The following is a 23,310-nucleotide window of genomic DNA, read 5'->3' on the forward strand; positions in this document are numbered from 1 at the left end:
GTGAGGATTATAAAAGAGGTAGAAAGAATAAAATCAGACTTTTAAAATGAACTATTAGGAAATGTCTTATAGCACCCCAACCCTCAGTTGCATGACTTGAGAGGGTCCATTCATATATATTCCCTGAATGACTTATTCCTTGTGGAATATAATATAGAGTTTTATATTAATAATATGGTCTGAGGATGCCCTCCGAAGTTGTGCAACACATATGTCTTGGGTATTGTGCTTTGTGGGCAGAGAATTTGATAGCTACTGAACATATTTATTATAAATTTCATTAGTGAATTACATTTTTAGTAAATATATAAAAAAGATTTTATGAAAATTCATTAAATATGGAAAACAATAATTAAGGGCTAAAAATAACATTTTATTTTATTATATAAACCTATAACCCCCCCTTCTTAAAATAGACATATCACAATATAGAATATTGGAAACATTTAAAATATTAAAAAGAAAACAATTTTTCTTCATCCTTACAACTGAGTAATAACATCTGTTTTATGTTGTGACCGTATGTCTGTATGTGTGAACACAGATCACACATTTGTGCGCAGATGCCAGTCAATAACACGTTGTATATCCCATTTTGAAAACTATTTTTCTGTTAGCATATCATATTTCCATTGGCAAGAAGTACTCTTCTACAATATCAATACCATTTTAAGAGTTGCATAATATTCCAACTGTGAACATAATTTACTTGATTAATTGATGGATTTCCTCTAATTGAATATGCTTATCATCATCAATAGGTTCTGTGACTTTAAGTAAAATGATATATCATGAAACCAATTTTACTGTAGGTTAATTAATATAAACAAGAGTTAAGTTTCTATAGCATCTCATTAACTTTATAGAAAAGTGACGTCGTTCAAGGACTTGCTGCATCTACCAGTCTACCAGCTGCATCTAGCTTCTCATTAAGGTCTACAAGGTCTGTCTGGAAAAGGTCCAGCCATTGTTAATATAATGAGAACAGTTCGCACGACATTGCTGTAACCTGGCAGCCAAGGAGAGTGGACTAGACTGCACATGTATGAACATGAGGACTTCACTGCACTAGTATAGGGGCAGTAGATGCTGTTGAGTGAGCATGTGTACTGTGTGGCCATCACATTCAAAATGACTGAGTGAGTAGAGCAATGAATCTACATCAGATTTTGTGTTAAGCTTGCACATTCCTCCATGGAAACTGTTTGGATGATTCACAAGGCTGCAGTTATGGGCAAATCATGATTGACAGCTTTATCATGACAATGCATCATGTCTTATGCAGAATTTTTTGCCAAAACATCAAATCACCCAGGTGATTCAGACTCCCTACAGCCCAGATATGGCAACCTGAGACTTCTGCCTTTTCCCAAAACTAAAATCATCTTTGAAAGGGAAGAGATATCAGACTTTGATGAGATTCAGGAAAATACAATGGGGCAGCTAATGATGATTAGGAGGACTGTGTGAGGTCCCAAGGAGGCTACTTTGAAGGGGACTGAGGCGTCATTGTCCTGTGTACAATGTTTCTTGTATCTTCTTCAGTAAATGCCTCTATTTTTCATGTTACATGGCTGGATACCTTCTGGACAGACCTCACATATCCCATGACTAACACATTTGTATCTCTATTTTGTGCTTTTACTGATTATTATTCTATTTTATTGATTTGTAACATCTTTAGTTATACTAAAAGCATTAACCTTTCTCTTTGTCAAACATTTTTTCCAGTTATTCACATTATTTTTAATTTGGGGGGGTTTGGAGAATTTTTTTGTTGTTATTCAATTATAGTTGGCTGCATTTTCTCCCCATCCCTCCACCCTACCCCAGCCGAACCAACCTCCCTCTCCCACCTCTACCCTCCCTAATTTTTGTTTTAATGTCTATTGTTTTCCTATCCTAATTACCTAAAAATGTACTTGTAGTTTCATCATGGTTCTGTTGTTTATATTTAATTCTTCATTTGAACATCAGTATGATTTGTGATATGGTAAAAAGATCTAAATAATTTTTCTGAATAGTTTAAAAATATTTCATCACCATTTATTGAAAAACTCAATGCTTTCTCCCTAGATTTGAAAAACAAGTATATCAGTCTAGGTGTGTAAAATAGAACAAGTTACTTCATTTCTGTGTGTCTTAGTTCTCTCTCCTAAAGAAGTGAAGATACAGTACCTCCCTCAAACAACTAATATAGAGAAAACATTTAAAAGCAACTGACACAGAATAAATACTTAATCAGCATTAGACTAGTAGTATAATTCATACTGTTTAATTATTATTACCCTCTCCAACTCAATGTGTTACTATTCTTTTCAACATATTTACATTTATATTGCTAGATGAGATGGTCTGTGCTCCTTGTGCTCATGTTAACTTTATCAGACTTTGAATGAGGGACTTGATAATTTCATAAAATAAAAAAGTTCTACATCTTATTATTTATATATTATTCAATATAAAACTTTTCTTTGTCAAGATAAATGGACAGAATTCCCCCAAACACTTATGAAACCTGAACCTATTTTTTTTTAATTCTCACCTGAGAATATGTTTGCCGATTTATAGAGAGAAAGGAAGGGGGAGCAGGAGAGAGAGAGAGACAGAGAGAGAACAACAGTATGGAAGAGAAGCCAATCAGCTGCCTTCTGAACACACCCCAACCAGGAATCAAAGCCTCAGCCTTTTCATTTTTGTTGTTGGTATACAGGATGATGCTCCAACCAACTGAGCCACCCAGCCAGGGCAACACTGAACTTATTTTTAAGACAAGAATTTGAAAACCATTTCAGGATTTTTCCTTGACTTTTGATTCATTAAAAGGTTTTTTTTGGGGGGGGTGGTATTTTAAATTATAGACATATATAACCTTCTTATTGGCCTCCCTGCCTCTAAATTTGCCTGTGCCACACAAAGTTAACTTCCAAGAATATAAATCAAATATGTCACTCTCCTATATTAAACCTAACAGCTTTTCTCTGTGTTTCAAACAAAAATCCAAATTTTATCCAACAGGAGACCAGTGACTTGGCCCTGCACTTGTGTCCCCATCTACGTCATCACAGATCGCTGTTCCCATCACTTTCTGTGTTCCAGCCTCTGTGGTTCATGTTGTTTGAATGAGCCAATGCATTCCCACCTCAGAGCCTAGAACCTTCTTCTTCAAACTTTTGTGCGGCTCCTCCTTCTGTTATCAGGGCTAGGTTGTATGGGTCCCTCCTCATGACACCTACCCCCAATCTATTCACTATTTCACCATCTCCCACTTTATTTTCTTCATCGACTTACAACTTTGTCAAATTTTCTGGTTCATTATTATTTACTACCCTTCTACAATGTAAACATTATGTGTGTTGTTCACATGTGCCTGACATGTGTTTGCCCTCATTAAATATAGATTGAATGAATGAGTGAGTGAATGAGTGAATGGATGCAGTCAGGATGATAAAAGTGGATAGACATGAGAGATTCAAGAATGAGAATTTTTAAAAGATAGATATATGAGTAGAATATATGCATATCAAGCTGTATGTTTAAAATGCATGCATTCTGTGCTCTTTAATATATCCCTTAATAAAATAAATCTATAAATATATATATTCAAATAGCTAGAGAGAGCACAAAGCTTAAATATATAATATGCCTAACTCAGAAGCTTCCATTTTCACATAGACTAAGACCTAATATTACATGCAAATTAGAAATTTCTTGAAAATGAGCTTTGGGATTCTGTGAAGATTTTGTGCTCTACCCTGTGGTCGATAAATAAAATTGCCCTCTTTACTGAAGATAGTAAGTGGACTTAAAATGAGCTGGTAATCATCTTTGGCCTAAAAGAAAAGGGTAGGCTCATAGGGGAAACTTGTTTCAGCTCAAAGAACACTTTATCATGCTCACCTAAATTATATAGCTTTTCATTACCATGTAACCTTTACAATTTTTTTTATCATCTCACCTGAGGACATTTTTTCATTGCTTTTAGAGAGAAAGGAAGGGAGGAAAAGAAACATCAATGTGAGAGAGAGAAGCATCAGTTGGTTGCCGCCCGTACATGCTCTGACCAGGAATCAAACTTGCAACCTTTTCGTTATGGGATGATGCTCCAACCAATGGAGCCACATCAGCCAGGGCCCCATGTAACGTTTGTTAAATATCAGGATACAAAAATAGCCCCTGATATTTATAAAATGATACTTAGATTTATAGGATGATTTCTTACATGACACTAATGCCCTTCATTAAAATTTTCATAAATGTATTTTATACAAACACACACATGAGTCAGTTGTCATAGCAATGTGCACAGTGTAGAAACTCAAGTATTTTTTGAATAAATAAATGAACAAATGAGGATAAAAAATAAAAATATTAGAGATAATTATTTAAGGTTCCAGAAAAAGCTTTATTTTATTTATAGATTTTAATATTTGAATGGATTTGATGTTTAATCTATCATAATTAGAAGACTGAAACAATTACCAGAAATTGTACATGAGAATTGTACACCAGAAATGGGCTGTATTATTAGCTCCTAAAATGTTTTGAGATGTATAAATATAGATACCCTAACATTTCAAGTGTACCCTAAAAAACTGGCCCCAGCATTCCTGGGACTTCAGAGTTTAGGGAAAGTTAAGTACCTTTTTTTATTCCTTGCCAAAATAAGGAAAATGTTATTGATTTAAAACTATTACTTTCCTTCAACTTCTTTCCCTTTCATTTTCACTCATTCACACAGCAAGAAGATCAGCAGAGCAAAAACAGTGTTGGCTATTGGGGATTAGGTTACTGATTTTAACTACACTTCTGCTGTAACTGTACATTTCCCAAAGAAGCTAGACCTGGTTCGAGCATTTACAGTTGTGGCTTAGAGCATAAAAACGAGATTGAAGTTTGGAAGCTCCCCAGCATTAGGAGAAGTGGGGATGGTGAGGTTCAGCCAAAGAGAGTGAAGAATGAAAAGTCGTTATGCCGGGTACCGCATCCTTAAAAACCGAGCATTTCGTACATATTGACTGCAACACATCCACCTCGTCAGCCTCTATTTTAAGCATCTTCTTCCCTTTCAACTCATCACCTATCATTAGGCCAGGAAAATGTAATCATTCACCAAGAGTAAAAATATTTTCAAGTTTCCTCCGAAAACACCGAATTCCACAATTCACTCATGTTTTCTATCGAGGCATAAAGCAACTTTTTTCCCAGTGTTGTGAGGATACACTGGGGGGTAGATGGATGAACACCCACATTCACACACAATAAATTAGCCCTTCCAGACTCTACAGCTCAGCGATTTTTAATATAACCAGAATGGTACACCCATGGCCAGTATATAATTTTAGATTTTCATCACTCTAAAAATAAATCCTGTGCTCATTAACAGTCACTTTCCTTCCTACCTTCCCCCAGACCCTGGTAACCATTAATCTGCTTTCTGTCACTATATGACTGGTCTAGATCTTTCAGGTGAATGGACTCTTACAACATAAGATCTTTAGCAAATGGCTTCTTTAACTTAGAGGGACATTTTCAAGATTCATCCATGTTGTAGCATGGAGAAAGGACCTCATTATTTTTAACTGCTGTGTAATATTCCATTGTAGAGATTATACTTTATTTGTTTATACAATTACCAGTTGATGAGCATTTGGCTTCTTTCTACTTTTTGGCTTCTTTGAATGATGCTACTACAAACTTCCATGGACAAGTTTAGACATGTGTTCCTTTCTCTTGGGTATGTACCTAGGAGTGGAATGGCAGGGTCATATGGGAACCCCGAGCGTAACATCTCGAGAACCTGTGAAACTATTTTTCAAAGTGGCTGCACCATTTTACACCCACCAGCAGTTTTACTTTTAAGTGCTTTACCAGATAGAATTTACAACATTTTTTCTTGTTCTGTCAGTTGTCTTTTTACTTTCTGGATAGTATATTTTGAAATGCAAAGTTTTTAGTTTCGATAGTCTGATTTCTCTATTTTTTCTTTTGTTGCTTTGCTCCTGCTATCTAATAAACCACTTCCTAACTCAAACTATGGTTCATATTAATGAGGAAATTTACACTTAGGTTTTTACCTTTGTTTTTATTTTAATTTATAGAGACTAAGGATGGAATACAGGAGTAGTATAGAGGTTGACTTCCATATACTTATATGAGTCAACCACTATATGAATGTAAAAATTTACTTTAAAGTAAAAGCCCTTGCATTTTCAAGGTTAAAAAAACATGTATGCAAGCTAGTCCCATCAGGCCCCATCTTCTATAATTCTCATTTATAAAATACAGGGAAATACTTTATCTTTGATAAGATTAAGGCTTCATGTAAAAAAAATTCTTGTATCAGCTTAAAATTAAAAATATATCAGTATCTTTAACAAATGTATCACCAGGAAAGTTCTCCACTATAGTCAGTTTATTCACATAAGTCACCTAGTTGACAGACTGCCCTATTTTAGAAGCCTCTATTAAAACTTTATTTTAACAATAAAAAAATTATGAGTTCCTTAATCCCTGAAAATATGACATTCGTACATTTTTCACTTCTACAACCTGTAGAAACAATTTCTTCATGAGGGCTAGGATTACCAGGATGGCTAGTAACAGGGACTAAAATATTTTTATTGGCCAAATGCAGTTTATAGAGTTTTATTGGCTGAATGTGTACGAAATACTTAACGACTCTTTGATCAACTCTCCTAGTGTTTCTGCCGGTCTTTTGAGAACATTTACTTTGCACTATTCATGCATTTTCAGACTTGTAAGAGGTATAGTCGCCTCGCGTTTTCTCTGTTGAAAGACCAACCAGCTTTCTAGCTCCCCCTTTTCATTTCCTTAAACACAATTGGGTGGCCTTCTTCTATGCTCTAAAAGCACTTGTCCCTTTACACTCAAAAGATCTATTATTTTTCTTCTCTCCCAGAAAATTAGATCCTCAATAACAAAGACTGTCCCTCATTTATGAATATAATCCTAGCACAGATAATGGATATAAAAGAATTCAGTTTGTTGAATGAAGGAGGGAAAAGAAAAGCAACACGTCAAAGAAGTATTTATTTCTCTACAAGAAAAAAGAACACGTTTAAAGGCTCTTCAAACAGTGCCCAATGCTGTCTAACACTGGTCTGAATTTGTAATTTCCTCTGTGGTGCATTATAGCACTGTGTGCCGTATGCCTCGCCCAAGACAGTCATGCAAAATGACACCAATGGCCACCGTTAATGACGGCATTTTAATTCAGATGCTAGAGCATGACTACTGCAGGTCCATTGCAAGGTCTTGTAGGAGCAGTAAGTTCAATAATGGACATTTGGATACTGACTTCATGGACATTAGCAATGTCCCTTAAGCATGCCTTTGATTACTTGTAATCACCTTACAGGGTTATTCAGAACACTGGCTCGTAGCTGGCTCCTTTCTGTGCCAGAATGACCTTTAGTCAATATTGTAAGATTCTCTTATAAAGTCTTGCATTTGTAAATTCTCATGGAGAGCCTGAAAAGTAACTTTTCATGTTAAATGTTCTCATTTAAACAAAAACTTGATTCTCAGTAATTTTTTTTAAATGATTACCTTCTTGGTTTTTTCTCCATGTCACAGTAACGTGCATGGTCTTTGTAAATGTTTGCAAAGTACATAAAGGATGAAAAGAAAATAGATTCTTATAACCTAAATATTTCGATAATGTCAAGATACCAAAGGCCTCTCTACTCATGACAATAAAAAAAAATTTTACAAATAAATTTGAATATTCAAAAATTTTAGTTTCTATAGGGAAAATGTATCGTGACAAATATTAAGACAAATGATGCATTTGGAAAATTATTACAACATATTTTTAAGGAAAAAGGTTAATAAATACAGTCTTATAAATCAGTAAGCCAAAGAGAAATATCTTCATAGGGGGATAACAGCCTGAACAAACATTTCATACTATAAAAGACATATGAAAGCAGTCAACAAGAAAAGATGCTTACCCTAACTAGTAATTTTAAAACACAAATAAAAATAATAAATATTTTTTCAGTAGACTACTAAAGAGGAAAAAAATTGGCCAATAAGTCATCTTCATGAGTTCACATGTTATTTGTGAGGCTATAAACAAGTACAGAGACTTTAGAGAGTGTCTGGCAGGATGTGTCACGAGTTAGATGGGAATACCTCAAGGCCCTGCAGTTCCAAGCCTGGGAATTTATCCCAAGGAGATCAGTCAAGTGCATGAAAATAAATGATAATATACACACAAAGATGTTCACTGAAGCATTGCTTATAAGAATACAACTTGCTCAGTGATGAGAGGTGTTCAATGGTGATGTACCCGTGTCCTAGAATACTGCAGAACCAATTAAAAGAACAATAACGCCTATTTTTATGAACATTTCATCAATGTATTGCTAAGTAGGCAAGTTACAAAGGAATACATGTAGTTTGCTACTACTTATATAAGATTATTTGTGTGTGTGTGTGTGTGTGTTCATGTAAAGAAATGTTCTAAAGCAAATATTTGAGTGGATTAGAGAACTCAATACGTGGAATAATTTGAGTTAGCCCTTGACAGGATGATTTGAGCTCTCCTGATATGAAACTGGGTGGGAGACAAACAATTCATGTTAAAACATTCCATGCATTACGTGTTACCTTCCTAGGGTGATTTAAAAACTTTTGATCTGCCAGGTTGCAAAGGATTTATAAAATCCCCTAGGGAAAACTTTGGTAGAGGAGAGGAAAGATGAGGAATGCTGAGAAAAGTGGGAAGGAGGGAAAAGGGTAAAAAGAAGGTAAATGATATTTGTGAACAAAGGTGAAAACAATTGCCCAAAAAATAATTAGGGCAGATCAACAAGTAAAATGAAAAGAAATGGCTAATAATTTCCTGGGAATACTTACTGTTTTCTATCTAATTTTTGTAGAATTAAGAGAGCTTCAGACTCCTTGAGTTCCTTTTTCATTCCTGTTTGGAACTGTTCTAACAATTGCAGTGATAGTGTTATGGCTTGGAGATACCATTAACCTATCTAATCTTACTGAATAGACACGTCCATATAACTCTCAAGATAAACTTCTTCCTACTGAAAGTTGAGGTCCTAGAGATGACAACTTTGGTTTTCAAGTATAATGTTGCATTATTTTGATGGATGGGTAGAAAGATATTTTAGAAGACATTTTCTTACTTTCAGAGGAAAGCACACACATGAGAAGGCATATTTAAGACAGGGTTTACCTAGATGCTACTAGTAATTTCCTACAAAATAAATGTTACACCTCCTCCAGACTTGGAATTATAAAGAGCTTTATATCTCTGTGTTTCTGAAGAAATAACACATTATTGATCTTTATGCATTATGGAGTAGAGAGAACTCATTTATATAGAGTAATAGAGAATGAAATGTAAATAAAACAAGAAGATAAATCTAAAAATTAAATACTATTAATCTTGAAATATTTTGAGAGTCTTTAGCAAATGCATATTCACATCTACATTTACAAATAAGTATCATTTACTTAAGATTCCTGTAGTTATTTGTATCGAATTGACAAGAAAATTTCTCTCCTTTAAACTCCTACAATTTGGGGGTCTCTGCCCACAGAGCCCACCACCCCCACCTCCCCACTCCCTCCCCCATCCAACATGGATGAGAATAATTCTACCAAGACATGATCTGCTTGGGGAGGAAAGGTGGCCAATCTCTCAAAGGAGAAGGGCCTTGAGCCTATCCCTCAATGGGCTTTTATTGGGTTTAATTTGCATAGGAATACAGGGTGTAAAGCTCATCAATCATTGTCAGGCAGTAATGATCAAACAATAAATAGATAACATTCAAAGAACTATGAGGGCTTATTCTGAGTCAGGGTCTGATAGCCAAAGAGCCATAAAACTGTGAGAAACAAACTCATTTTATGCTTGGACCCTTATTTAAATTGAGGCATTCTTAGCAAAGCAGGTTTCATGGGATTTTATGCATTCTTTTCTTAGGCCTAATCACCCCAGGAAACCGCCCATTCCAGCACAGGGCCACATCTGCCTCTGGCATTGTTTCAGGCTTAAGTCAGGTGGGGGATTCCAGCAGCCAAGAGATTAGGAGACTTTTTACAGACAGAATGAGGACTCAGGCCCTTGAAAAGCCGAGGGGTAAGGGTCCATCACCCCTTTTCTATAGTCCCCTAAGTCCTTCCTGATGGCCCCTTCTTGACCTTGCCTGTCTTAAGTCATCCCTCCCTTGAGGAATCTTACCTGTCATTGGCTAACTAGTCATTCACTCAGGGCCAAGCAGGGTGAAGTAAAGAGGGCAGAGGTGGCACCCCTGCTAGGAAAATAAGCTTTGTCTCCTTAGTAGATTATGGTCCCCAGGTCTTTTACTCAGCCTTAGCCATGGGGGTTACAGCTTCTGAAACCAGGCCGGGCAGTTCCCAACACTACAATACTTTATAATTTTAATAAGAAAAAGATAAATGGCTAAGAATTTTTTCACTGTAATTTTGCATGTCATACTTAAAATAAATTGACATCTGTCACCACAAAAATATGTGAACTCTTTCTGTACAATGTCACAATGTCAGTGTGCAGACTTAATTTTGATCCCCACACTAATGCCTTAAGGTGAGTAGGTGGCGTTATTATCATTCAGTTGTGTGAAAACTAAACTGCAACTCAGAAATCAACTTGCCTAATTTTCAAAACTGGTTAAATGCAGGAGCAATAAACATAAAATTTCTAGAAGTTATTTGTCCTTCGGCACTCCTTAAATTATGCTTCCCATGGAAAAGTGAATTAAGGAAAACATGAAATTAAAATACATGTGTTGAGAATATAATCAGCCAAATATATACTAACTGTATATACATAAATGTAAATATAGGGGTCAGCAAAAGTAGGTTTATAGCTCATATGAAAAATAATACAATAATTAATATTAACACAAGAATAAACTCTGTGTTTTGTATACTCATAACTGTAAACTTACTATTGCCATCTCCTATAGAAATAGGTCTTGTTTGACAAATAACAAAGTAAATATATATACATAAATATAATGAATTTTTCTGGGGCCTGTAAGAGATTAAATTATTTGGTAGACACTTCCATATTCTTTCATTTTCAAGTTATTGATTTATTTTTCAAGTACTCACAGCTTGTTATGTGCTGCCTCAAAGACTTCTAATTATCATTTATTCCTATAAAAACCTTTTAAAGAAGATACTACTATTACCTCATCCAACAGATGAAGAAACTGAGGCCTAGAAGGCCTAGGAAAACTTCATGAGGTCACATTGCTTTTGACTGGCAGAGCCAAAACTCAAAAGTCAGACAGAAGGATGCAATTTCTACCGTCTCCCAGTGCCAAAACCCTTAGCTAGACATGTGGATTTTCCAGAAACTGCAAAGGGAACATTGTTTGTGTTTGTTATTATTAAGGAATTGTTGGACCTTCTTTTTTGGACAAGCGTTGGGGAGCTGAATGAAAAAGATGAAGGGATTAAGAAATACAAATTGACAGTTACAGAATAGTCCCAGGGATGCCAGGTTCAGCATAGAGAAAATAGTTAATAAGTAACACTGTAGTAAGTATGGGTGATGCCAGGTGGGCACTAGAATTATCAGGGGGAATCACTCTGTAAATTATATAAATGTCTAATCACTATGCTGTACACCTGAAACCAATATAAAATAATATTGAATGTCAACTGTAGTTGACAATTCTTTTAAAAAAGAAAAAAGGTATGCTTGGCTTTAACTTATATTATGAGGTACCAGAAGCCCCTTTTGGTACCATCTGAATGTATCAAAGGTCCTTGTTAGGAGGCAGACTCCACAACAAAATAGAAGGGATAAAAACCTCACCCATAGAGGACTCACTGACTAGGGAGCATTTAATCAGTGTAGCTGCATTCTTTTACAGGCCTCATTATTCTTCTAAAACTTGGCCACAGAAATACTGAAATTTACTTAGATGCACTGACCCTGACCCTGACCCTGCCCCCGCCAAAAGTTGAAGGGGAATGGAATGCATTTCACCCTCTATGGGGGGGGCAGGGTTTAAACGAGAAGGGACATATGACTTCTAATTGCCTGCTGTGTACACACCACTACCCCTTGGCCCGAGGACTTTTTGCACTGGAATGGTAATAACTGTGCCTGTGCATTTTGCTGGCGGTGAGGTGGCTGCATGTGTCAAGAAGGCTGGGGGTGGGGTGGTGTGAAACATGAGGACGAGCTATCTATTCCTTAGAATTTTTCAGTTTGGCGACTGTGAACTAGACGATGAGGACGAAGCTAACTGGTTTTCCATAGACCTGTTTTTTAGCTGCTCTGCATTCCATGCACTTTTCTTTACAGTGAGGATGATTATTCAAATGATGACTAAACTTGATGGTTTAGTTTCATTTCTTTCCCAGCAAGCCAAGGGAGTGATGACATTAAACCATATTTCTTTCCTATTTTAATTTCACATTTGGGCTATTTTATATTTTAATGTAGTGTCGAAAATATGGAGGTTAGATAGATGTTGATTTATTTAAGTTTATGCTGCCAGCTGAACTGTTTTCACAATGTTTGTATAAACTTCATCAAATTGGATATGCCGTGTGTAACACAAAATGATATTGGGAGGGCTTAGGCTTTACGATTAGATGTACTTGGAGTCGATCGTCCCTTTTCCCCATTCTATAAAACTGGGCAAAGTGTCTCCCCAGACTTCAGAGTTCTTATTTGCAAATTGGGAAAGAAAAACATAGCTACTTCTTGTAGTTAGTTTGCAGATTAAGTGGAGGAGAAAAATAGCGAACGGCTAGGATGCTGCTGGACGTGCAGTTCCTGATTAGTTATATTTACTATTTTTATAGAGAGCTGAACCATTAGAAATCTAAATCTATTTGCTGCTGTGATGAATTTTCTTTAAGTGTGGATCTCATTAAATACGTGAAGATCAGTCACTATCAGGAAAATGTCCCTCCTTCAGCTCTGTAGCAGACATTTGCAGTGCTCTCAGTCCCTGGCTCACCCCTGGATGGTACCCGTGCAGAGTTCCCATGTTGTCCTGAGAACATGATCTGGTCCTGGAAATGCAGGGGAGTTGGCATCCCAGAAGAGACTCTCCACCAGTGACAGATGGGAGCTGACAGGTCACTACTTTATGTTCCAGGCTCCTTGGGGACATTCTGAGGTGTGTTCTCCATACGGTCTTGGAGTGGCCCTGGTTGGATTGAGCCTCAGATGCCCAAAGTGCTTAAACCACTCATTAACACACTACTCACTGGCTTGCTTTCCTCCTTGTATTGCTTTCCCACTTCCCCATCCTGCATCCTGCGATCACTTCCAAAACAACCTCTCGCCCCCAGATCTTTGACTCAGGTCAGCTTCTGGAGCATCAAGACAAACATTCTATAAGCCAAGTATGTGTATTGCAACCTAGAAATCTTACTGGTATAATGCAACTTCTTCAAATAGACAGCATTTTCCCAGCTCTGAAATGCCTTTCCCTTGGACATCTCCAAATCCTGGGACTAAGTTAGTTGCTCCCAGAAACTGGGCACTTAATTCCAGTCCCCCTTATTCTGCTGCTTCTGAGTGTCAGCCTGCCTGAACTCCTTCAGCACCCTTTCCTGTTCCCTTTCTTTCTAGCTTGTGAAACGACGTTAATCCACACCCTGAGCTTGTTCCTGGAGAGGAGGAAAACCTCAAGCAGTTAAATTTTTAATTAATCACTAGCCTACTACTTAGAGACTCTCTTTGAATGTTACTTATCTCTTTTCTGTGGCCAATCTCAAGCATAACAAAATTCATACTTTGCCTTTACATTTCTTATAAACCTTCCCCCCGCCTTTTATATCTGAATAGCGTGTTAGCTTTAGCTCAATCAACTCACACTTGGTATTTTTAGACCCCTTTATTTTGGCTAGAGATGCATAGCCAGGTCAAATCTCAACTCAGTTTTTTCCTCTGCACCAATCTTTACACTGAGGCCCCCCATGAGTGAAGTGGAGACGGGCTATACAAATTCATTACCACTTTATTTAAAACAAATATAGAAGATCTTGTTCTGATAAGAACACTGTTGAGATATGAAGGACAATACAGTACCAGCTCTTATTTTTTTTTCTATTGTTTTCCCATAGTCACATTTCTTTGCCATAGTCAGTCTGTTCTTAATATCACTTAAGTGTAACAAGGAGTCCATCTCTTTCATTTCTGACTGTTGTACTGACTGAGGAAAGACTTTTATATAACTGATCCTTTATATGAATGATGGATTCAAGTTACGTCCATATAACTGTAATTCAGATTGAGAATACTGCATTAAGTGCTGGGAATAAAATTAACCTAATATATGAGTTGTTCAATACGCCTAAAATTCAGTAAAGGTATATTTCCTGGGGATGGAAGATAAGAAAGGCAAATTTTCCCAAAAAATGAAGTCTAGATATCTTGAAAAGATCTTTTATTTTTTGGATATCTGATATACAAATAAAATAGCTTTTCTTAAAAGTCATATTAAGGAATGATGTTTGAAACTGGTCTTTAACTTTTTAAAAAATTATCCTTTAGCTGTGTTAATTCTGTCCACTACTCTGTAATATTTTGAATACTATGTACAATGAGAGCAACCCAGGCTGTAATGCTGCCCTTGTGTCGCTGCGTGGATGAGTCTTTGCTTTCTTCAGTAGCCTACTACCCGGAAATGGGAATCGTTAACTTGAGCAACTTGACTTTCTTTGCAACACACACGAAGTAATTTAATCACAAATCCTGGTGATTGAGAGGAGAGCTTATTTAGTCAGACAGTCTCTATTTTGTAACTCTTACAGGAGTAGAGGTGATCTAGGACTTAACTGTTAAAAGTGGAATTAAACTGTAGCCGCCAGGGTTCCAGGTTGTCTCGTTAATTCCACTGTGGGGACATATTCAGGATACTGGACTGGGGAAAGCAGGTTTTGAGTGACACCTTAGCGAAAATTGAAATTTCAAATTTAAGTCATCTCTTTCTTTTTTTGAGACATATATATTTGGTGTTTTGCAACAGAGAAATTGAAAAGTTTTTAGAGAGTTGTATGAATAGCTTATAAAAATTTCCAGGAATTTGTATCAATTGCAGGGACCAAGAAAGGTATTTAAGTCTAATAGCAGCCCTGAGTAAGTAAATCCTTCTCTAAAACTGATCATGAGATTCTATCAATGAGAAACATTCAGATACAAAGTTGCTTAAAAGAATGGCTTTTTGGAGGAGGTGTTTTTCATCCAAACTGTCTGTAGGTTTCTGTTCTTGTTACTGTTTTTTATTTTGTTTGTTTGATTTTTAAGTGCACTCACTCACCCCAAGACCTGAGAGTAATGAACCCTGGAAACAACCATTTCTTTAGAATCTCTTTCCAGTAAATTACTTCCCCCATAAGGTTCTCTCAAAGCTCCGCACTTTTGCTGTTTACCCTTCTAGATAGCTCCCTCTTTGCCTAGTCTCTGAGGATCTGCGGGAAACAATGCAGTGCAACTTCTGTTACTTGAAAGAATGAGTATCTTTTTCAGTAAACATATCAATATATTCAATACTGAGGAATGAGGTTTGAAGCCACCATGTCAGCTTGGGATGTTGTGTTCAAATGAGAAATCTTGAAAGGACAGGTAAAAAGAAAAGTGAAGTCATTTCTAAAAGGAGAGAATTCCAACATTACCAAATTTGATGTCATTAAAGAGGAAATAGATGAAGAAAATGTAGAGTTTTGAAGAAAAATGAAATGATTAATGGTGGAAGAGAAAGAAAATATAGTTTAAAAGTTAGTGTTATCCATCACCAAAAAAGGGCATTAGTAAGGAACTTGCTTATGATCTACTTGAAAAGAGTTCTCTGTTTACTTCCAGCACTACACGATTTTAAAATATTGTGGTTTCTATTGGCAAAAATAGTTTTCAAATGTAACTATCCCTTCAGTTCATGCTTAATTGTCTTTTATTATTTGTTGTAGTAATGTTAATCATCTCAGATACAGAGAAACTTATATAATGAATCCTCAGATACCTCCTTCTCAAATTCAACCATCATCATATCGTTTGGTAGCTTGCTTTTTTCTCCCAGTTCCGGGCAGCACCTCTAAACACTTCATTAAAATTTGTAATTACATAAAAACCAATAGTTTTTAAATACACACACACACAAACATTAGTGGGAAATTTTTACAGAGATGCCACAAAGTGTTAATCATCTTTCTTATAAATTCCTGGTGACTGTCCCTAATAGTCCCTAACAGTCCTGAATCCCAGACGCCCTTTTCCAGAATTATTATCTATCCTGAATACCTCCTGTGCGGTCTCTCTACTTGCTTTGGGTTCCTAAGGGTTCAAGGACCATTCAAGTGCACTCATGACACCCACACATAGTCCCTGCAGTTCTGAGAGGTGGCACTCTTAGTTTCAGGGGTTTCTGATAATTCCTTTTCTCTTCCAAGTATACAAAAAAAAATTATAAGTACTGGTCAAATATGTTTTCTCTTCTAACCTTGCCTCAATGGCATTCAAACACTGTGATGCAATTAGCCATTTCACGGAGCAGCTGGTATCATTCTTTAATCAGCCTTTACGAAAAGTCCATTCTTTTCGAGCATTCTTTTTAAATCTTACATTAATGCTAGAATGCTAAAAATGTCCCTTTGTAGCTATTACTGTTTGTTTATTTAATACTTTTTTTTTTTACTGTATTCCTCTCTTTTTCTAGGTCAGGCAAATTGATGTTTTCTGTGATAGCATTTGATCTTTCTAGGTGGCCTGATGTACTTGATAAGCTTTCAACTTGTTAGTCAAGTTGAAGTTTCAGTTATATTGGACACAGCTGTGAAATGGGAGTCTCTCTCTTCATCACTTACCTGAAAGTGTTCCCCTTCATGCAGCCGAACCAAGAAAAAGGTTTTATTGACTAAAGAGAGAATTAACGGCACCAAGTCAAACAACTCAGCTGGAAAGGTTTTATTTGTTTTCTTTTTCATTTTTAAGCTTGCTCTTTCCTTGTAAGAATGGTGTACGTAAAAACCTCAGAAGGGCGATCAGACTAACCAGCCTAAGTAATCCAGCCCTCTTAGCCTAGCTTTTAGCTAAATAAATAAGAATTCAAGTTAATTCCTTACTCAGAAGCTGGCTGCAGGTTTGCCAAGTGATTGATTTGATGCTAATTTTCTGCATAGATCTCTCATTTCTTTCAAGGCCTGTCCTATGAAGGAAAATAAATTCAGCCAAGCTGACTGAACCCTATTTCAGGTCTTACTTTGAATTCAGAAGGTTGGGAAATTTCCTTTTCCCAGCAGGACTGTATGTTCAAGGCTTCCTCATTTAGGATGTTCCAAAGAACGCAACTTGACCTGAAAAGACAGCAGAAGTCTCTTCTGTGTCCTAACACCAGCAAGCTCTGTTTCTATGAGGTGGGCTCTCTCAGCATCCACATAGGAGTGAGATCATACAGTTTCTGTCTTTCTGTGCCTGACTCATTTCACTTAGATGCCATGAGGGCCATAAGTCTTGAGCCAGAAATTCTCTCTCCACAACCTTTGGGCAAGATCCTTAACCTCCCTGGGCTATACTGGGGATTCAGGGACTTCAACTCATCCCTTTTTCTAGTAAGAATAAAAGGCAACTTTGCTTTCAAGACATTCCGCCTCTAACTGTTTTAAAATTATGCTACCATATTGGAACCTCTAGTTATAGACTGACTTTTTTCAACACTTGCTCTCCAGGACCCCAAATTACGTGAACTTCTGGATGTGGGGAACATCGGACGTCTGGAACATCGCATGATAACGGTGGTGTATGGACCTGACTTAGTTAACATCTCCTATTTGAACCTCGTGGCTTTCCAAGAAGAAGTGGCCAAGGTGGGTGCTTTGGAGAAACTTTGAAGCTGTTACCTTGATCTGAATTCTTATGATACTGTACTGATGCCCGAAAGACTTTGAGTTTTTGTCGTGTTTAACATGTGTTAATAGTCCATCTAAAAATAATTCTGCTGCCAAAGAGAAGTATAATCAAACCCTTTCTAGTAATGGCATCTACTTAGAATTACGGAGATTTTTTTTTATTAGGAGTGAGGCATTTGATATAATAGATTTGCAAAAGAAAATATAGGTAAAACTACATTCCATTTTACCTAAACATCTTACCCCAATTCATTCTCTCACATCAGGCCACTTCCCATCCCATTACCCTCCCAACACTCTCCGGGAGGGCAGGCATCGTTGGCACCTTTACAACTCATTTTAACCCTGTGCAACTAGCCCATGGCCGTGCACATAGTAGCTACTCAATTAATATGAGAAAGAATGAAAAATAAAATTTCAAATACAAACATTTAGTAATAATGAATATTTATTCATCTATGGACTTGAAAGATAAATTAAACAAGGCCTCTCCAGTAAGAAGTTGCTAATCTATTAAAATAGCAAGCTTTTCAGATGCAGACAGAAATAACTAGAATACTGGCAAATATATCAAACAAGAAGCTGAGAACTTTTGTGTACCTCAGACTTAAGTTTGATGCTTTCTCTAAAATGTTTGTCATTTAAAAAAAACATTGAAACGAACATATTGAAAGAGAATATTTCTTTATCCATATTTATAGGATACTAGTGATGATCCTTACCCTTCACACGATTTCTTGCAAGAGTTAAGAATATGAATCTAAGGGTATTTTGAAGTCTGTGCTTTATCTCTATGCCCTTACAGAGCTTCTCACATCATGGATCACAAACACGGGGTCAAGCAGGCCAGCGCTCTGGCAGTTCTCTGAGCTTTACCGGATGTGCTGATGTGACCTCTGATTCTGTAGTGATTATGGTAGAGGCTTATTTCAACTTGTACCTAACATCAACTTCAAGCCGTATAATGGAATGAATCAAATGCCAACCAGTTTTAATACTCTGAGGTTTTCAGAACCTATTCTCCGAGAGTGTCACAAATCTGATCTACAGGGTCCGGCAGAAGTAAGGTCTGCTTGAGTGTGGTTGGTAGGGTAATAATACAGCCGTAATAATTTAGTTTTACTTTGAACATTTCACCTAAAATGCCATATGGTGTGCTTGACTGTGATATTGTTATGTTACAGAATTGCATGCCTATGATTTTATAATAAAAGATTTTGCAATAAAAAAGGGGTGTTACTTGTGCCGGACCCTGTATATGTATGTATATATTTTTTTTCTCTTTAAGAACCAAGTCACCCACTTGCTCTGTGTTATCATTTATGCTTGGAGAGACTTCAGGGAAACCGTGTCTGTGTGACAGCATTGTTCTTGCCTTGTGGTAGTTCTTATTCTGGTACCCTAGTAGTGCTGGGTTGTTTTTACATCACTCAGTATATGGATGGAAGGTAAATATAGATGAATCCTAAGCATTTAGAAACTATTCTTAAAATACCTTTCCCCAGGTTTTCAGAAACGTGTATAAAGGACACATGGACAAAACCAAAGGGGGGTAGGATCAAGGGTGGGAAGTGGGGATGGCTGGGGTTGAGGGGAGTGGTGGGGAGAAAATGGAGACAACTGTACTTGAACAACAACAAAAAAAATGTGAAAAAAATACCGTCCCCAAATGGAACCATATTTTATTTTAAAAATGATCAATTTATGAGATTCACTCTCAATTAGGAACTTTCAATAAGTGACAGAGAGGTTCTTACTCAGACTGAATACAGAATATATATTACAAATGGATCTGCATATCTTATATTGCATTAAACTTATATGCAGTTATGTGTGAAATATATTCAATTTCCTCCTCTCTGTTGGTTCTTGGCCACTAATTTTATTTAGGAGTTTTGATTTCTGAGCCCTATAATATTCCACATCAGGACATTTTTTTAGCAGCTACTTGACATTCCTAATGTAATTAATTAAGCTACAGAATATGTTTTGCCTTCCCTGGCTATGCTAATATATAGGATATTTTTCTGCCAGTGAAATTGCTCAGCCATAAGGTTAGGATTTACACCATTTATTCTGAAAATGTGTTTTCCATCCTTCTAATTCTCAGGATTGTCTCATAACATCACACCTTTAATCTCCAGGGCCAATGTACATGATACCTTGTGTAGCGCTGGCAGCAAAGGAGACAGCTTCTTTCATTATGCAGAACGCCTGAGAGAAACCTGCACCTTTCTGAAAGTCAAATGTCTCCAGAAGAAATTGTTTATAAAGGGATTCTGGCTCATTAATTCATTCAGCACATATTTGCTGTATGCTTTCTGTGTGTCAGCCACAATTCCAAAGCTAGGGATGCACATTTTAGAATACTGAGAGCCAGTGTTCTGGATGAAACACACAGATAAACACACAGAAGTAAATGCATCACAGGTCAGATGGAGATCTGTGAGGGAGAGCAAAGCAGGAGTGGAAGGACAGTGAGTGTAGGAAAAGGAAATTTCTTCTTCGTGGGGTCCCCTGAGAAGGCAAAAATCTGACAGAAATTGCTCAATTGCAACACTTTCATAGACTTATGAGAAGTTGTCTTGGATCAATTAAAATTTTTAATCAGCACCGGGACTTAATGGTATTAATTCCTAAAGATACTATTTCTGATTTCAATGCTTTCTTTCTTACATAAATCACCTGAAATTGATTTTTTAATTTATTCTTTAAGAGAAGTGACTCCCTTAAAAGATAGACTTGGGGAGTAAAACTGCCTTTCAGTTTCTCCCTTGGTAGCTGGACTGAAAACATGATCTCTCTTGCAATTAAACAACAGTCATACTTTCGGTTATACAGCATGATTGTTCCAGCCCCTGTTCCCTTTGGACACCTCCTTTAATATACCTGGGAAATAAGTGTGTGTTTTATTTGTCACATCTGCCCTCTGAGTCAGAGAGGAAAAGAGTGATCAGCTCTGTTAAATGCTGCTCATAGGTTAAGTAAGATAAAGACCAAGAACTAACTACTAGATTTGATGATACAGAGTCATTGCTGGCTTTGATTAGAGCAACTTCGGTGGAGTGCTGGGGTCAGAAGCCTGTTGGAGTGGGCTCTGGGGAATATCGCCAGAGACAAATTAAGAAGCCAAACATGATAGCTCTTTTGAGAATATTTTATGAAAAGGAAGCAGAGGAATGAGAAGATGCTGGAAGAGGGGCGTAAGGTTGAGAAATGGTTCTTAAGATAGAAGAAGCAAGGATAGATGTGTGTGCTGGTTGGAACGATCTCGTCCAGGGACCATGATGCACTGATGATGTAGGAGAGCATGAGAACGGCTGCCAAATGCCACTGAATAGGCCAGGGCAGTCGGATCAAGTTCAGGGCTCAGCAGACTGCATCCTGGGGGCCAAATCTGGCCCACCACTTGCTTTTACAAGTAAAAGCACTCATTTATTTACATACTGTCTGTGGCTGCTTTCACAAGACAAGAGTTGAGAAGTTATTATATTACATAGACCATCTGGCCCACAAAGCCTAAAATGTTAACTAAATTCCTTAATTTAAAAAAGAAAGAGTTCGAAGACCCTGTCATAGTTCCCAAATAGAGGGGCTGGACTCAGACAGGAGCAAGGGCATTTCATCTGTAAGAGGACGGAAAGTGGGGTGCAGCAGTAGAGATGCTGGTGAGTGGGGCGTGTGGCGGAGGCAGTTACGCAAGTTCTCTGATTGCCTCTATTTTGTCAGTGACAAAGGAGATGAGTCAGTAGGTAGCTGAGAGTAAGGACTGTTGGAATCCTCAAGCCTTTTTCAGCACCAGTTGGTGAATTTCTTTGAAGATCTGGCTGGTAAGGTTAACATGGACTATAAAAGTCAGATCCTTCACATCAGCCCTGAAAATAATGTCATTTTGAACAAGTTAACATTTAACAGATCAGTACAACTTTTTCCATGGATCAAAAGGGGACCACATGGGAAGGGACTTCTGCTTGTGTACGGGGTTCACAGGATTGTCATACTCCACTGTTTACCTTCAGGTCTGAGGGATCCTGGGTAACTAATGGGAGACTGCTTCATCTAGAGAATGAAATCTGCCCCATAATTAGCAAAGAGGAATACCAGTATCAAAGGCAGCAAAGGTGAAGCCTTCCCTGTTTTGATCTTGGAAAACTAAAATAATTTTCAGCGTGTCTTCCCCCTGGATCTTGGTCCACGGCTGGGTCCCTGGAAGCTCATCCCTTCAACCAGCCCCCCAGCACCTATCCCTGATCCTTATGCAATACAACGTATTACTGAGATGACCTATCAGCCTTAGAGACGAGATTTGACATTCAGGTTCTGATATTCAGTCCTAAATAGTTTGACACTCTGACCAGCCCCTGGACATTGTTGAACCACAACCCAGCTTGTCAAATTTCAGCCCAGATGTTGCTCCAGTGTGTTGAAATATAGTGGATCAAAACAGCAACATCCAGGAGGTTAAGGCTGAGCTACCAAATGGCAGAGGAAATTTTGTATTCACTTCTCTGTACAGGGATTGACAGACACCATCGCTTTTAATCCTTACTTCTACACACACTAAATTCTCTTAAAGCATGTATGAATTGGAAAAGAAAAATAAATTCATTTGTCTAGTTTTCCCATGCTTCTAACAGGAACTCAGCCAGATTTTTAGAAAACTTTTGATTGAAATATAATATACACAGAAAAGTGAAGTATAATATACATGGAAGAGTAAAAATGTACAGAAAATGATGGATTTTTGAAAAGAGAACACATCCGGGTAAATAGCACTCATATCAAAAATAGAGCATCACCAACTCACCAGGTATCTACCCTCCTAACAGATACTTATTTTGACCTCCAAATTTATAGATTAGTTTTACCTTGTTTTAAATTTTCTGTCAGTGGAATCCTACAATATTTTTCTTTTGGGTCTGACATCTATTAATCAATATTGTATATGACTCTTCTGTATTTTGCATGTGGTTGTCGTTTGTATATTCTCTTTGCTAAATCATGTGTACAGTAGCCCCCCAACCTTATCCACAGTTTCCATTACCCACAGTTGACCACATTTCAAAAACGTTAAGTGGAAAATTCCATAACTAAGCACTGATAAGTTTTTTTATTTTAATTACACATCATTCTGAGCAGCATAATGAAATCTCATGCCACCCGGCTCAGGTCCAGTGTATCTGGAAGGGAGAAAGGAGTCAGAGAGGTGGGGAGGAGTGACAAGTGACCCAAATAGTGATAGATGGCCACTGGAAGAGTTTGGCTTTACTCCCACTTCCATGGGTAACTATTGCATCATTCTGAGCAAGGGATTGATTTGGTGTGATATTTTAACAGGATTGCCCTGGCTGCACTGTTAAAAGCCATATAAGGGGGTACCAGAATGGAAACACAGAGACAAAAATGCTGGGGCTAGAGGTA

At 37.2% G+C, this 23,310-nt stretch overlaps 1 protein-coding gene across 4 annotated transcripts in view; it reads left to right on the forward strand.

Annotated features, from left to right (window-relative positions):
* PLCB1 (phospholipase C beta 1) overlaps nucleotides 1-23,310 on the forward strand; it is a 647,197-nt gene that overhangs the window by 398,154 nt on the left and 225,733 nt on the right. For all 4 annotated transcript variants that reach the window (XM_024559913.4, XM_053926267.2, XM_024559915.4 and 1 more), the window contains exon 4: nucleotides 17,710-17,847. In XM_024559913.4, the coding sequence (XP_024415681.1) occupies nucleotides 17,710-17,847 (138 nt within the window). The remainder of the gene's footprint in view (nucleotides 1-17,709; nucleotides 17,848-23,310) is intronic.

Source organism: Desmodus rotundus, chromosome 6 (genome assembly GCF_022682495.2).
Source record: "Desmodus rotundus isolate HL8 chromosome 6, HLdesRot8A.1, whole genome shotgun sequence".
NCBI classification, from domain to species: Eukaryota; Metazoa; Chordata; class Mammalia; order Chiroptera; family Phyllostomidae; genus Desmodus; species Desmodus rotundus.